Genomic DNA, 15464 nt, shown 5'->3' on the forward strand with positions numbered 1-15464 from the left:
TTTTTGAAAGTACTACTTAAAATAATCATCTAAGAATATGAGGTGCTGGGGGATCCCTGGGTGGCTCAGCGGTTTGGCGCCTGCCTTTGGCCCAGGGCGCAATCCTGGAGTCCCAGGATCGAGTCCCACGTCAGGCTCTCGGCATGGAGCCTGCTTCTCCCTCCTCCTGTGTCTCTGTCTCTATCATGAAAAAATTTTTTTAATTATAAAAATTTTTTAAAAAGAATATGAAGTGCCTTGGAATAAATCTAACATAAATGTCTAAGACTTACAAATGGAAAAAGTGATAAAACATGTTTGAAGACGTTAAAGAGTACCTAAATAAATGGATAATTATGCCATCATTACAAGACACATTCTATCATTTATCTTAAAATTAAGAATTTGGGTTTATCAAAAGGCATCCTAAGAGTAAAAACATAATGCTGTAGAGTGGATTAAGATATTCACAACATATATGATCAAGTGAAGACTAGTATATATAAAGACCTTCCACAAACCAATAAAAGTAGAAAACCCAAGTAGAAAAATGGACAAAGAGATGCTTAACAAAAGACTATACTCAAATGGCCAATAAACTTGTGAAGTGGTAATTAATTAGTCATCATGGAAATAAAAATTACAAATATAATGAGGTGCTACTAGAAACCCAACAGAATAGCTAAAATCAAAAAGACTACAGTATTAAGTGCTTATTGACAAGGTTGTTAAGCAACCATCATACACTGTTGGTGGGAGTGTTAATTGTCATAACCACTTTGGAAAACAGTTTATGCATACTCTGCTCCATCAGTTTGGCTTATGTTCAATAGAAATCTCAACATGTCACCAAAAATATATATTAAAGTGACTATAGCAGGGTTATTATAGATATCTAAAATTGGACTCCAGTGTCCAGCTGCAGTAGAATGGACATATAAAATATGCATATTCAATGCAAGGGGAAAAAGTCTCTTCAATAAATGATGTTGGGAAAAACTGGACAGCTTTATGCATAAGAATGAAACTGGGGCAGCCCCGGTGGCGCAGCGGTTTAGCGCCGCCTGTAGCCCAGGGCGTGATCCTGCAGACCCGGGATCGAGTCCCACGTCGGGCTCCCTGCATGGTGCCTGCTTCTCCCTCTGCCTGTGTCTCTGCCTCTCTCTCTCTAGCTGTGTCTCTATGAATAAATAAAAATAATAATAATAAAAAAAGAATGAAACTGGACCACTTTCTATACAATACACAAAAACTCAAAATGGATTAAAGACGTAAATGTGAGACCTGAAACCATAAAAATCCTAGAAGAGGACATAGGCAGTAATTTCTCTCACATTGGCCATAGCAACATTTTTCTAGCTATGTCTAGAAAGGCGGGGTAGACAAAAGCAAAAATAAACTTTTGGGACATCAAAATACAGTGCTTTTGCACAACAAAGGAAACCATCAATAAAAAGCCAACCTACAAAAAAAAAAAAAAAAAGCCAACCTACTGAATGGGAAAAGATATTTGAAAGTGATATGCAATAAGGGGTTAATATCAAAAATATATAAAGAACTTACACAGCTTAACACCAAAAAACCCAAATAATACAGTTAAAAACTGGACAAAAGACATGAACAGACACTTCTCCAAAGAAGACATAACATGGGCAACAGACACATGAAAAGATGCTCACCATCACTCATCATCAGGGAAATGCAAATCAAAACCACACTGAGGTATCACCTCACACCTGTCAAAATGGCTAAAATCAGAAATAAAAGAAGTGTTGGCAAGGATGTGGAGACAAAGGAACTCTCATGCACTATTGGTGGGAATGCAAACTGGTGCAGCAACTGTGGAAAACAGTATGGAGGTTTCTCGGAAAATTAAAAATAGAACTACTGGAGGTGCCTGTCTGGCTCAGTGGAGCATGCGACTCTTGATCTCAGGGTTGTAAGTTCAAGCCTCATATAGAGTGTAGAGACTACTTAAATAAAATCTTTAAAAAAAAGAAATAGAATTACTGAATGATCCAGTAATTACACTACCCAAAGAAAATGAAAGCACTAACTTGAAAAGATATGTTCACCATCGTTTATTGCAGCATTTTTCACAATAACCAAATAATGGAAGCAGCCCAATTTTCCACCCATTGATGAATTGGTAAAGAAGTGGTACATATATGCCATGGAATATTACTCAGCCATAAAAGAGAATGAAACATTGCCATTTGCAACAACATGGGTGGACTTAGAGGGTAAAATGCTAAGTGAAATAAGTCAGACAAATACCGTATGATTTCATTCATATGTGGACTTTAAGAAACAAAAATTTTTTTTAGATTTTATTTTCTTATTCATGAGAGACAGAGAGAGGCAGAGACACAGGCAGAGGGAGAAGCAAGGCTCCATGCAGGGAGCCTGATGTGGGACTCAATTCCAGGTCTCCAGGATCAGGCCCTAGGCTGAAGGCGGTGCTAAACCACTGAGCCACCCAAGCTGCCCAAAAAACAAGTTTTAAAAAAGAAAAAAACTCTTAACTATAGAGAACAAACTGATGGTTACCAGAGAGGAAGGGGGATGGGTGAAATAGGTGAGGAGGATTAAGGGTACACTTATGATAAGCATTGAGTAATGTATAGAATTGTTGAATGGTGATTCAACAATTGTGATACTGTTGAATTACAGTAATGGTATTGTACACCTGAAACTAATATAACACTTAACTATACTGGAATTAATAAGAAAAAAAAAGAACTATATTTGGAGACAGGGCCTTGGAAAAGATAATTAAGGTAAAATGAGTTCATATGGATAGGCCTTAATCCAATATGACTGGTGTCCTTATAAAGAGAGATTAAGACATAGTCATAGAAGAGAATCATATGAAGACATCAGAAAAAGATAGCCACCTACAAGCCTAGAAGAGAGTCCCTCAGAGGAAACCAAGCTTGCTGGCACCTTTACCTTATATTTCTAGCCTCCAGAACTATAAGCAAGTAAATTTCTATTAAAACAAAACAAAAACCTAAAGTAATTCTTGAAATAATTATTACCTATTTAATGAAATAGGTCCCTCATATGATAACCAAGAAAAAGAAAATATGCATATTCAAATAATATTAATTTATGAAATATTGTCAATATATTAATTTTTAGTTTTAAATAAACCATTTTATATAATTATTAAATTATATTTAATTTATTATTAGATAATATTAATAAATTATTAAATAGAAAGGAAGTGGATATTAAATAGTGAGAACTAATATGCCACAGCTCATATAACAAGTTGAATAAGGCTCATAAACATAATATTGGGTAAAGGAAGCTTGACACATATAGGATTCCATTTATTTATTTTTTATTTATTTATTTATTTGTTTGTTTGTTTATTTATTTATTTATTTATTTATGAGAGAGAGAGAGAGAGAGAGAGAGAGAGAGAGAGAGGCAGAGACACAGGAGTAGGGAGAAGCAGGCTCCATGCTGGGAGCACGACGCAGGACTCGATCCTGGGACTCCAGAATAGTGTTGAGTCTTGAGGAAGAGAAGGTATAGAGCTTGAGAGGGATACTGAGGTTGATTTAGAGTACGCTGTCAATGGTCCATTTTTAATTACAAAGTCAAAAAGTACAAGGGTACTTGTTTTATGATAATCGTCAAAACGTTTATCTTTTAGGCACTTGTGTTTGTGTGTTTCAGTTAAAAAAATTTTTTAAATTTAAAAAAAAGTACAGAACTTTTTGGTTAGTAGATATGTTGGGGCTAGGAAGGGTTGTGCTTGTCTTTTGGGGAAGAGGCCCACTGGGCTGGTCCTTAGGCACACCTGCCCAAGAAAAGCAGTACCAGGGTAGCACAGAGGGGTGGGACCTGGTATAAGCATTAGGCAACCAGTGTTAGTGCATAGCATTTGTTTACTGAAGTTGGTTTACGCTTAAGGGATGGGGAAAGTAAATTGTGCCAGCTAGCTTCTTTATCCCTAGGGGAAGGTATTCCACACTCCCTGTTCTCAGGAAGCCCTCCCAGAAGAGCAGATAATTTCCCCCCATGCATCCTATGTGTTTTTTAGTTGCTTTTTTCACCCTCTTTCTCCAGGTTGTTCACCTGCCTGGAGCAGCACAGTGCACTTTGGGCTCTATCATAGCCAAACCTGCTAACTTCCAAAACTCCAAACTTTAGGGACTTGCTGTGGCAGGAACCCATGCTGGGCTTCTCGGCGAGGGTCATGACATGCCGGAACCAATGCTGGTTTGACCCAGAAGGGCAGCTGCACTAGAGCAGAGGCAAAGCAGGCTAAACAATCGGTGTCCAGGTTAGCTGCCCTTAGTAGATTTTTCTGGGTCTATGGTGAGGGTAGAGGAGCAAAATGCCACCTGCAGGCTCCTTTGTCCCCGGAGAGGCAAAGCCACCTCTCACAGATGCACTCCAGGAATAGGAAATAGTCACTTTCCACCGTGTGTCCCGGGTAATCCTCAGATCACACCTTCTGCCCAGAGACACTTGCCTGCCTTCTCTCCAGGAGCAGGGCAGTGCCTTCAGGTCTCTATCCCAGACAAACCCATGAACCTCCATAACTCCAGTCTTTTGAGCCCTGCTGGTTGCAAAAACTCGTGAAAATTAGCCCCTTCCATTTTCCCAAACAATAGCTTTAGGGAAGTATCCTCTTTGTATCAATCACTGTGCACTCCTCTCTCACCTTTCTCCATGACAAAGGCTCCCCCTCTTCCACAACACCCATAAAGTGTTTCTCCCCCAAACCATGTCTCCACACATCCTACATTCCTTGCTATGGTCTTTTCTCTCCTAGTTGTGCAGTTTGTTGTATCAGTCCTCAGGTTAATTTTTTGGGTATTCAGAATGATTTGATAGTTATCTAGCTGCATTCAAGGAACAAGGCCAGCCTAGGGTCCTCCTACTATGTGCCATCCTAGCTCCCCTTCTTTATACCACATCTTCTTTATCCATTCATCAGTTGACTTGGGCTGTTTCTATATTTTGGCTCGGGTAGATAATGCTGCTATAAACATTGAGATAAATGTATCCCTTCGAATTAGTATTTTTGTATTCTTGGAGTAAATATATAGTAGTGCAATTGCTGGATCATAGGGTAGTTCTATTTTTAACTTTTCCAGAGTGGCTGCACCAATTTGCCGACCACCAACATTGCATGAGGGTTCCCTTTTCTCCACATCCTTGTCACAAGAAACCTGTTGTTTCTTGTATTGTTGATTTTAGCCATTCCGACAGATGTAAGATAATAACTCATTTGATTTGTGTTTCCCTGATGATCAGCGATGGTGAGCATCTTTTCATGTGTTCATATGTCTGTGTCACATCTTTTCTTATGCCATCTGTATGTCTTCTGTGGAGAATAGTCTGTTGGTGTCTTCACATTTTTAATTGGATTATTAGTTTTTCAGATGTTGAGTTTTATAAGGTTTTTTAAAAGATTTATTTATTTTAGAGGGAGAAAGAGCACAAGCTGGAGGAGGGGCAAAGGGAAAGGGAGAGAAAATTTCAAGCAGTCTGTCCTGAGCGTCAAGCCCAATTTTTGGGGCTCAATCTCATAACCCTGAGATCATCACCTGAACTGAAACCAAGAGTTGGACGCTTAAACAAATGTGCTACCCAGGTACCCCAAGTTTTTTTAAGTTTTTTTTTAATGTATTTTGGATACTAATCCTCTATCAGATAAACAGTCCTAAAATTTGTATGGAACTGCAAAAGACCCTGAATAGCAAAAGCAAACCTTGAAAAAGAAAAACAACTTGGAGGCATCACAATTCCAGACTTCAGGTCTGGAATGGGAGAAGATATTTGCAAGTGACATATCAGATAAAGGGCTAGTATCCAAGAAAATTTATTTAAAATCTTATCAAACTCAACACCCAAAAAACAAATAATCCAGTCAAGAAGTGGGCAGAAGATATGAACAGACGTTTTTTCCAAAGCAGACATACAGGTGGCCAACAGACACATGAAAAAAATGCTCAGCATCTCTTGTCATCAGGGAAATACAAATCAAAATCACTATAGATACCACCTCACACCAGTCAGAATAGCTAAAATGAACAAATCAGGAAACAACAGATGTTGGCAAGGATGAAGAAAAAGCGGACTCTTCTTACGCTGTTGGTGGGAATGCAAGCCAGTGCAGGCACTCTGGAAAACAGTATGGAGATTCCCCAAAAAGTGAAAAATTGAGCTTCCCTATGACCCAGCAATTGCCCTGCTAGATATTTGCCCCAAAGATACAAATGTAATGATCCGAAGGGGCACACGCACCCCAATGTTTATAGCAGCAATGTCCACAAATAGCCAAACTATAGAAAGGCAGAGATGTCTAACAGATGAATGATTAAAGAGGATGTGATACACACAAACACACATACATACGTACATACATACATACATACATACATGCAATGGAATATTAGCCATTATAAAGGATGAATACTTAACCATTTACATCAACGTGGATGGAACTAGAGGATATTATGCTGGGCAAAATAAGTCAATCAGAGAAAGAGGTATCATTTGGTTTCACTCATGTGAAATATAAGAAATAGCACAGAAGATCATAGGAGAAGGGAGGGAGAACTGATCAGGAAGTAATAGAGAGGGAGACAAAACACGACAGAATCTTAACTATAGGAAACAAACTGAAGGTTGCTAGAAGAGAGGTGGGTGGAGGAAGGGGTAATTGGAATGGGCGTTATGGAGGGCCCATGATCTGATGAGCCCTGGGTGTTACACAACTGATGAATTATTGAACTCTACATCTGAAACTAGTGATGTATACTATATGTTGGCTAATTGAATTTACATTTTTTAAAAAGGTGTAATAATCAAAACAGTATGATAATTGGTACAAAAATAGACACATAGATCAGTGGAATGGAAGAGAAAATCCAGAAATGAACGTACAACCTTATGGTCAATTAATCTTCAAAAAAGCAGGAAAGAATATTCAATGGGAAAAAGTCTTTTCAACAAATGGCGTTGGGGAAACTGGAGTGCCACATGCAAAAGAATGAAACTGAACCACTTTCTTACACCATACACAAAAATAAATTAAAAATAGGTTAAAGAGGGTACCCTGGCCTGGGTGGCTCAGCAGTTGAGCACCTGCCTTCAGCCCAGGGTGTGATGCTGGCGTCCCGGGATCGAGTCCCATATCGGGCTCCCTGCATGGAGCCTGCTTCTCCCTCTGCCTGTGTCTTTGCCCCCCCCCCCCCTCTCTCTCTCGTGAATAAATAAATAAAAATATTTAAAAAATAAAATAAAATAAAAATGGGTTAAAGAGCTAAATCTGAGACTTGAAACCATAAAAATCCTAAAGAAGAACACAGTAACCTCTTTGACATTGGCAGTAGCAACTTCTTTCTAGATATGTTTCTGGAGGCAAGAAAAACAAAAGCAAAAATAGACTATTGAGACTTCATCAAAATAAGAGACTTCATCAAAATAAAAAGCTGCACAGTGAAAGAAACAATCAACAAAACAAGAAAGCAACCTATGGATGGGAGAAGATATTTGCAAAAAGTCTGTTCTTTAAAATGTAACCAAAAGGGGCAACACAGGTGGCTCAGCCGTTTAGCGCTGCTTTTGGCCCAGGGCGTGATCCTGGAGACCCGGGATCGAGGCCCATGTCTGGCTCCCTGCATGGAGCCTGCTTCTCTCTCTGCCTGTGTCTCTGCTTCTCCCTCTCATGCTCTGTGTCTCTCATGAATAAATAAATAAAATTCAATAAATAAAGAAATAAATAAAATGTAACCAAAGGTAATAAATTTTGAGAGGGCTACTTTTGTAGGCAAAATATACTTCCTTTGCCAAAGAATAATGATTTTACTAACTTCATTTTTCCTTTCTTATTCAGGTTATGTATGGAATGTTGGTCTTCACATTAGTACTTCGATCTATTTATATTGTTACATGGTAAGTGGTTTGGATCAACGCCATGATTTAAATTATATTCAAGCAATAAAGCTATAGCTAAGTTGAAATAATACATAAAACGCAACTCTAGCAGTAATATTGATAGAGAGCTTTAGGCCAACATTTATTGTGGTATAAGATAATGAATACTAGTTCTTTAAACAAGGTGTTAAATGGCATCCTATAAAAACAAAAGTTCCAAAATTAGAGGAAAACTATGCATGATGGCCTCCTTTTGAATATTTGTAATGTACATTAGTATATTGCCTTGAAAAATGCTATAGTAAAAATAAAAATTGTTTTTGTGTTCCTCAAACTACTGGACTCAAAACCCTTCTTACAAAACACTTTTTAAGGAAGATAGTTAATGTCACAAAGAATCAGTACTCCAGAGATCTTTTAGGAAATAGTTATAATCTTTATAGAGTTTATGAAGATTAAATAATAAATATTCATGTGAGTACCTTCCACGTGACCTGGCCACATAGCATGTGCTCAATAAATAAATAACATGATTTATTGATTTATCCTTTTTTCTTTTTTTAATTAAGCGTTTTATTTTGAAGTAATTATAGAAGCACATGCATTATAAAATAATAGAAATCTCCTGTACCCTTACCAGTTTTCTCCAATGATGTCTTGCAAAACTATAGTACAATATGAAAACCAGGATTTAACATTGGCAGAGTCAAGATACAGAACAATTCCATCACCACAAGGATCCCTGTGTTGTCCTTTTAAAGCCATACTCACTTCTTTCCTACCCCATCCTTTCACCAGCTATCCTTAACCCCTGCCTGGCATTCACTCATCTTTCCTGCATTTCTATAATTTTTTTAATTTCAAAAATATTATGTAAATGGAATCATACAGTATATATAACCTTTGGGATTGGCCTTTTGCACTCAGCATGATTTACTGGAGATAAGTACAAGTTGTTGAATGTGTCAGTGGTTCAACCCTTTCAATTGCTGAGTAGTATTCCATGGTATGGATGCATAACCATTGACCTGTTAAATGATATCTGAATTGTTTCTAGTTTTTGACTATAAGGAATAAAGTTGCTATGAACATTTGTTTATAGGTTTCTGTGTGAATATAAATGTTCCAGTCTCTGGAATAAATACCCAGAGTGGAATTGCTAAATTGTATCATGGTTATATGTTTAGTTTTTCTTAGAACTGCCATGCTATTTTCCAGGGTGGGTCTGACATTTTACATTTCTACCAGCAGTGTTTGAGTTAACCCAGTTAACCCAGTTTCTCTGCATTCTTGTCAATATTTCATGTTGTCACTATTTTTTATTTTAGCCATTCTTATAGGTATGTGCTGATCTCTCATTGTAGTTTTAATTTTCATTTCCCTAATGTCTGAAGATGAACATATTTTAATGTACCTATTTGCCATCTGTATATCCTCTTGGTTGAAATGTTTGTGTCTTTACCCATTTTCTGATGGTATTGTTTCTTATTTTTTAGTTGGGTTTTGAGAGTTCCTTACATATTTTTGATACTAATCCTTCATCAGACGTGTAGTTCACAAATATTTTCTTGCCCAGTCTATATACCTTGTCATCTCATACACTTCACAGAGTCTTTCACAGAGCAAAAAAGGTTTTAATTTTGATATGGTCCAGTTTATCAGTTTTCATTTTATGGATCATAGTTTTGATGTCAAATATAAGGACTCTCTCTCTAACCCTAGATTTTTTCCTGTTTTTTTTTTCTAAAAGTTTTGTACAGTTGTACATTTTACATTTGAGTTCATGCTTTATTTTCAGCTAATTCTTATATATGCCATAAGGCTTAGGTCAAGATCCATTTTTTTTACATATGGATGTCAGCTGCCCCAGGAGCACTGGTTGAAAAGGCTATCTGAAATTTCTCCACTGTATTGCTTTTGCTCTTTTCCCAAAAATGATTTGTAAGTATTTGTGTGGATCTATTTCTGGGTTTTTTATTTTGTTACATTCATCTGTGTGTCTGTCCCTCCACCACTGCCATACTCTCTTGATTACTCTAGCTATATAAAACAACTCTTCAAATCATGTAGACTGATTCCTCAGTTCTTTTCAAAATTGTTTTAGCTGCTTATGTTCCTTTGTCTTTCCATATAAATTTTATAATACACATTTAAATACATCCATATTTAAAATTTTGCTGGGATTTTGATAGGAATCACATTAAACCCACATATCAATTTGCAATAAATTCACATCTTTACCATGCTGGGTCTTCCAATCTATAAATACATGTCTCCCCATTTATTTGGATCATCTTTGATTTTGTTCGTCAGCATTTTGGAGTTTCCATTTTTTGAACAATTGTAAATGGTATTTTATTTTTCAGTTTTGGTGTCTACATGTTCATTATTATTATATAGAAATTCTTTATCTTGTATTCTGCCACCTTGAACTCAATAGTTCTAGAAGACTTCTAGATTCCTTGAGACTTGCTGCAAATAGGGACAGTTTATATCATCCCTTCTAATGTATGTGCTTTTGGTATCCTTTTTTGCCTAACTGTCCTGTCTAGAACTTCCAGGACTATATTGAATAAGAGGGGTGAGAGTAGATACCGTCCCTTGTTTTCAGTTTCAGGGAAAATGTGTTTAGTCTTTTCACCATTGATGTAAGTGCAATGTTGACTCTATGTTGGGTTTTTTTAAAGATTTTTATTTATTTATTCATAGAGATGCAGAGAGAGAGAGAGAGGCAGAGACACAGGCGAGACACAGGCAGAGGGAGAAGCAGGCTCCATGCAGAGAGCCTGACTTGGGACTCGATCCAGGGTCTCCAGAATCATGCCCTGGGCTGCAGGCGGCGCTAAGCCACTGCACCACCGGGGCTGCCCGGCTGTATGGTTTTTAGATGTTTACCAAGTTGAGGAAGGTGCTCAGTTTCACTAGATGTTTTTTTGATATCACTTGATATGACCATATTTTTCCTACAGTCTGTGAGTATGGTGTTATTCCATTGATTGATTGTCCAATATTGAACCAGGTTTGTATTCTGAATGAACCTCATTGTCATGGTATAAAATTGTTTTTATATGTTGCCAAATGATAATTGCTAATATTTTGTTAATGATTTCTACATCTGTAATTGTGAAGGATATTGGTTTATAATTATACTTTTTGTTTCACAGTTCTGGAGGCTAGAAGTCAGAAATCAAGGTGTCAGTATGGCTGTGATTCCTTTGAAACCTGTACGAGAATCCATCCTTATTTCTTAGCTTCTGGTGACTTGCTTTCCTACTGGTGTCTTTCCTACTGGTGACTTGCTTTCCTACTGGTGTCTTTCCTACTCCTTGACTTTCACTTGCATAATTTTAGTCTCTGCCTGTGTCATGCCATGGTGTTTTCCTTGTATTTCTGTGTCTTTACATTGTTGTTTTCTTATAAGAACACCAGACATATTGGATTAGGAGCCCACTCTACTCCAGTATAACCTCATCTTACTTAATTAATTATATCTGCAATGACCCTATTTCCAAAAAGGTCACATTCTGAGCTACTGGGGCTTAGGACTTCAATATATCTTTTTTGAGGGGAAAAAAATTTAACCTACAGCAGTACTCTTCCCTGCACCACTTAAAATACGCATTTTACATGAATTTATAATCACATCAGACAATAATACTATGATTTTTGCTCCACCATAAAACATAATTTAGAAACTCAAAAGGAAGGGACACCTGAGTGGCTCAGTGGTTGGGCATCTGCCTTCGGCTCAGGTTGTGATCCTGGGGTCCTGGGATTGAGTCCCACATCAGGCTCCCCACAGGGAGCCTGCTTCTCCGTCGGTGTATGTCTCTGCCTCTCTCTCTCTCTCTGTGTCTCTCATGAATAAATAAACAAAATCTTTAAAAAAAAGAGAGAGAGAAAGAAAGAAAAACCCAAAAGGAAAAGAAAAATGTATTATATTTACTTACATTTTTACTCTTTCAATTCCTCTTTCTTCCTCTCTAACATTCTAAAATTCCTTCTCTCCTCATTTCCTGTTTAGAAAACTTCTGTAGCCATTCTTTTAGGGTAGATCTGTTGGCAATATCCTTTAGGTTTTTCTTCATGTGAGAATGTATCTTGATTTTTTTCACTGGATACAGCATTCTAGGTTGACAGTTCTTCAGAACTTGAAAAATGTTGTGCAACTTTCTTCTGGCCTTCAGGTTTTCTGATGAGACTTCCTGTCATTCAAATTGGTTTTTTCTTAAAAGAAGGTGCTGCTTCTCTCTCACTCTTTTCAGATTTCCCCTTGTCTTTAGTTTTCAGAAGTCTGTCAGTAATGTATCTTGATGTGGATTTGTTTGGGTTTAACATGTTTGAGGTTAACTCAGCTTCTTGAATCTGTGGGTTTATAGTGTTGTGTTTTGTTTTGAGGGGAAGAGGTTTTTGGCTAAATTTGAAAGTTTTCAGGCATTATTTCAAGTACTTTTTCAGCCCTGCTTTTCTTCTCTCCTTTCAAGACAGCAATAACATGAATGCTGTATCTTTTGTTATAGCCTCTTCTTCTTATGGCCTGATGAGGAAGGAAATCTAGACTCCTCACTCAGTCTTTGCAGCATGGTTGGGAATGAGGCTACAGTTTTTTTCTGTGGTGTTTGACTATAGAATAGTAGTTACTTTATAAGTTTTCTGTCTTGCTAGGCTGCCTCTTCCCTGGTCATTTGGCTAGAGAGAACAGGCTTTTGTTGGGCTATATTTTTGTCTGTATCTAGTGGCATTTCTGGGTTGCTAACATCTTCAGTTCCAACTCTAGGATAAATAAGGCAAAAAGAAAATACAGAACTTATCACTATAGCATAACTCAGGTCCCAAAGTCTCTAACCAGTTGGCCTTCTTCTCTCCACCTTTCAGAATCTTTTTATGTTTGTTTTTATATAATGTTCAGGATTTCTAATTGCACTTATTAGGAAGAACAGAGAAAAGTGTGCCTATTTCATCTTCCCAGAAGCAGAAGTCCCTAATTTATTCTACTTCTTGTGTAGGCACCTTAGGAAAGTATAAAGAAGTGTAAGTTCTTGCCTTAAATCAAATCTAATAGATAGGATATCAATACTTTTAGAAACACAAATGACAGACCTATAAAAAGTATAAAACAGTGGAAGTCCTAGGAGATAAAACATCTTTCTTTCATCTGCCTTGCCCATAGCTTCTTTCTTATATCTTCATTTGGTGATCATTTCATTTAGTGTTATTCATTGTTTACCTGTCTATCTTGCCCATCTAGATTATGTTTCTTGAAGTCTTAGTTATCATGGTAACCCCTGGAACTCAGAATAGTGCTTATCAGTAAAGATATTTTTAAATCAGTTTGAAACTCTAGAACTTATTTGTTTGTTTTGGGTGGGGTTTTTGTTTTGTTTTGTTTACTATAACAAGATATATCTGAAAATCTCTTTTATAACAAAACATCCAGAAATTGTGGATAAAGCACAACAAACATCTTTTTAAATGCATAGCTGAGCTAAAAAAAAAAAAAAAAAGTAAAGAAAATTCTAAAGCACCAAATGCAAAAAAGGAGCTGAAAACTAAACTGCCAAATGAACTCTGAGATCATGGACAGGTAGAAGGCACCTTGTCTTTCAGAAAAATATGACTCTCCTGTCAATTTGTATTCACTGTTCTGCCTTTACACAGGTAGTGAATTCAAATACACATTACCTTTACTATCTGGGAAACTACAAGGTATAAAATTATCTTAAACTGACCCAACATTCCTAAAGCCCCAGTATATCTGAAAGAAACAAAAGTAAATTATCTTTAAAGAAATGTAGTTTCATGTAGGTCCCTTAGGATTTCTGCAGATTGGATGGAGATCCAACAAATGTACACAATCAGAAGAGGAAATAAGCTTCCATAAGTAAAAAGAGAAACACAAATCAGTAAAAATAAACCCCCCAAATCAGATGCTGAAATATAAAGTAACTTTTTAGAAAATATTTAATGAAAATGTGACCAAGGAACAGAAGAATACCAAAAGTGAAATTGCATATTTGAAAAAGAATCAACTTCTAACATTAAAAAATATATATTGAAATAAAAAACTCAATGGATAAGGTAAAAAAGTGGGTTAGACACAGATGAAGAGAGAATTAATTAAACTGGAAGGCAAGTCTAAAGAAATAAGCCAGAAAGCATTACAGAGAAACAATGCTTCTTATTGCAGTTCCAAGGGAAAGAATAGCAAAAATTAGGACAGAATAGATATTCAAAGAGATAGTAGGTACAAATTTTCCTATAACGTAGATGCTGGAAAGCTAAAAACTGTATGTCCCTTATTTCTTTTATGGGTAATTTTCCAGATATATTCAGGTTCTGCCAATCACATGTGTTCATATAAGATTGAATTCAGAACCAAGTTAAGTGGGGGAGAGAAGTGGTAGTATGTAAGGTATCCATTTACTGGTGTGAATCTAGGGTGCGCATCATGGCTTTGGAATCAGGTGTGATGATAGCTTCCTGGTCTATGAATTATAGCTAAGGTTACAGTATGATGCTGAGTGTAACATTTGGTCCAGAGGCTTCCCAATTCTACAGCTTCCTAAATGTGAAAAAGAAAAAGTTCCTTTGGCAAGATAATTTTGTGCTAGTGTTCATTCCTGGAGAGTCTAATCCTTGCTCATTCATCATTTCTGTTGGAATTGAATATTAAACTCTTTTCTGCTCTCAATAGAGATATTATCTGCAGTTGAATTCTAAGTGTTACCTGTAGAAAAAACATACTGAAATTGCTGAACTCCAAAGACAGAGTTCTTAAGATACCCAAAGATAAAAAACATATTACCAACAAAGGAATAGTTAACAGCAGACATGTCAGCAGCAACAATGGAAGCCAAAACACAGTAGACTATTATCTTCAAAATGCTAAGAGAAATTAGCCATCAACTTAGAATTGTGTACCCACAATTCTAAAGATAGGAACTATATAACTAAGATTATTCTCTGGTATCTCACATGTTATTTAAGATCCTTTTTATTTGGGAAGAAGGTACAGACAGTGATCAATTTTAGATTTTACATGTGTATTTTTGATAACCATTAAACCAGTAATTGATTTTGTAGTGACTTCCAAAAACATGAGGGAGTAAATAGAATTACAGAAACTGAATCTAAAAGATATTAGGAAAAGAAGAGTTAAAAGGGAAGCAGAGAGAAACCAGAACAAATACAAAGCAGAAAACAAAAGGATAGAAATTATTCAAAATATATCAGTAATCACAGTAAATATAAATGGACAAAACTAAGGAATTAAAAACAAAGGCTCTCAAGCAAGGAAAGGAAATCCAGCAATGTGTTATTCATAAGAAGTGTGATTAAAACATAAATACACAGTACATTGTACACCCACCATGAAACATAGATAACAGGCAGCTCTGGTGGCCCAGTGGTTTAGTGCCACCTTCAGCCCAGGGCGTGATCCTGGAGACCCAGGATCGAGTCTCACATCAGGCTCCCTGCATAGGGCCTTCTTCTCCCTCTGTCTGTGTCTCTGCCTCTGTGTGTGTGTGTGTGTGTGTGTGTGTGTGTGTGTGTGTGTGTCTCATGAATAAATAAAT

The 15464-nt window shown here is 36.8% G+C and overlaps 1 protein-coding gene across 3 annotated transcripts in view; it reads left to right on the top strand.

Moving 5' to 3' along the window:
- Positions 1 to 15464, top strand: part of ACER3 (alkaline ceramidase 3) — a 159035-nt gene that overhangs the window by 120862 nt on the left and 22709 nt on the right. For all 3 annotated transcript variants that reach the window (XM_041729977.1, XM_041729978.1, XM_041729979.1), the window contains one exon: positions 7847 to 7905. In XM_041729977.1, coding sequence (XP_041585911.1) covers positions 7847 to 7905 — 59 coding nt within the window. The remainder of the gene's footprint in view (positions 1 to 7846; positions 7906 to 15464) is intronic.

This window comes from Vulpes lagopus, chromosome 15 (assembly GCF_018345385.1).
Source record: "Vulpes lagopus strain Blue_001 chromosome 15, ASM1834538v1, whole genome shotgun sequence".
Classification (NCBI taxonomy): Eukaryota; Metazoa; Chordata; class Mammalia; order Carnivora; family Canidae; genus Vulpes; species Vulpes lagopus.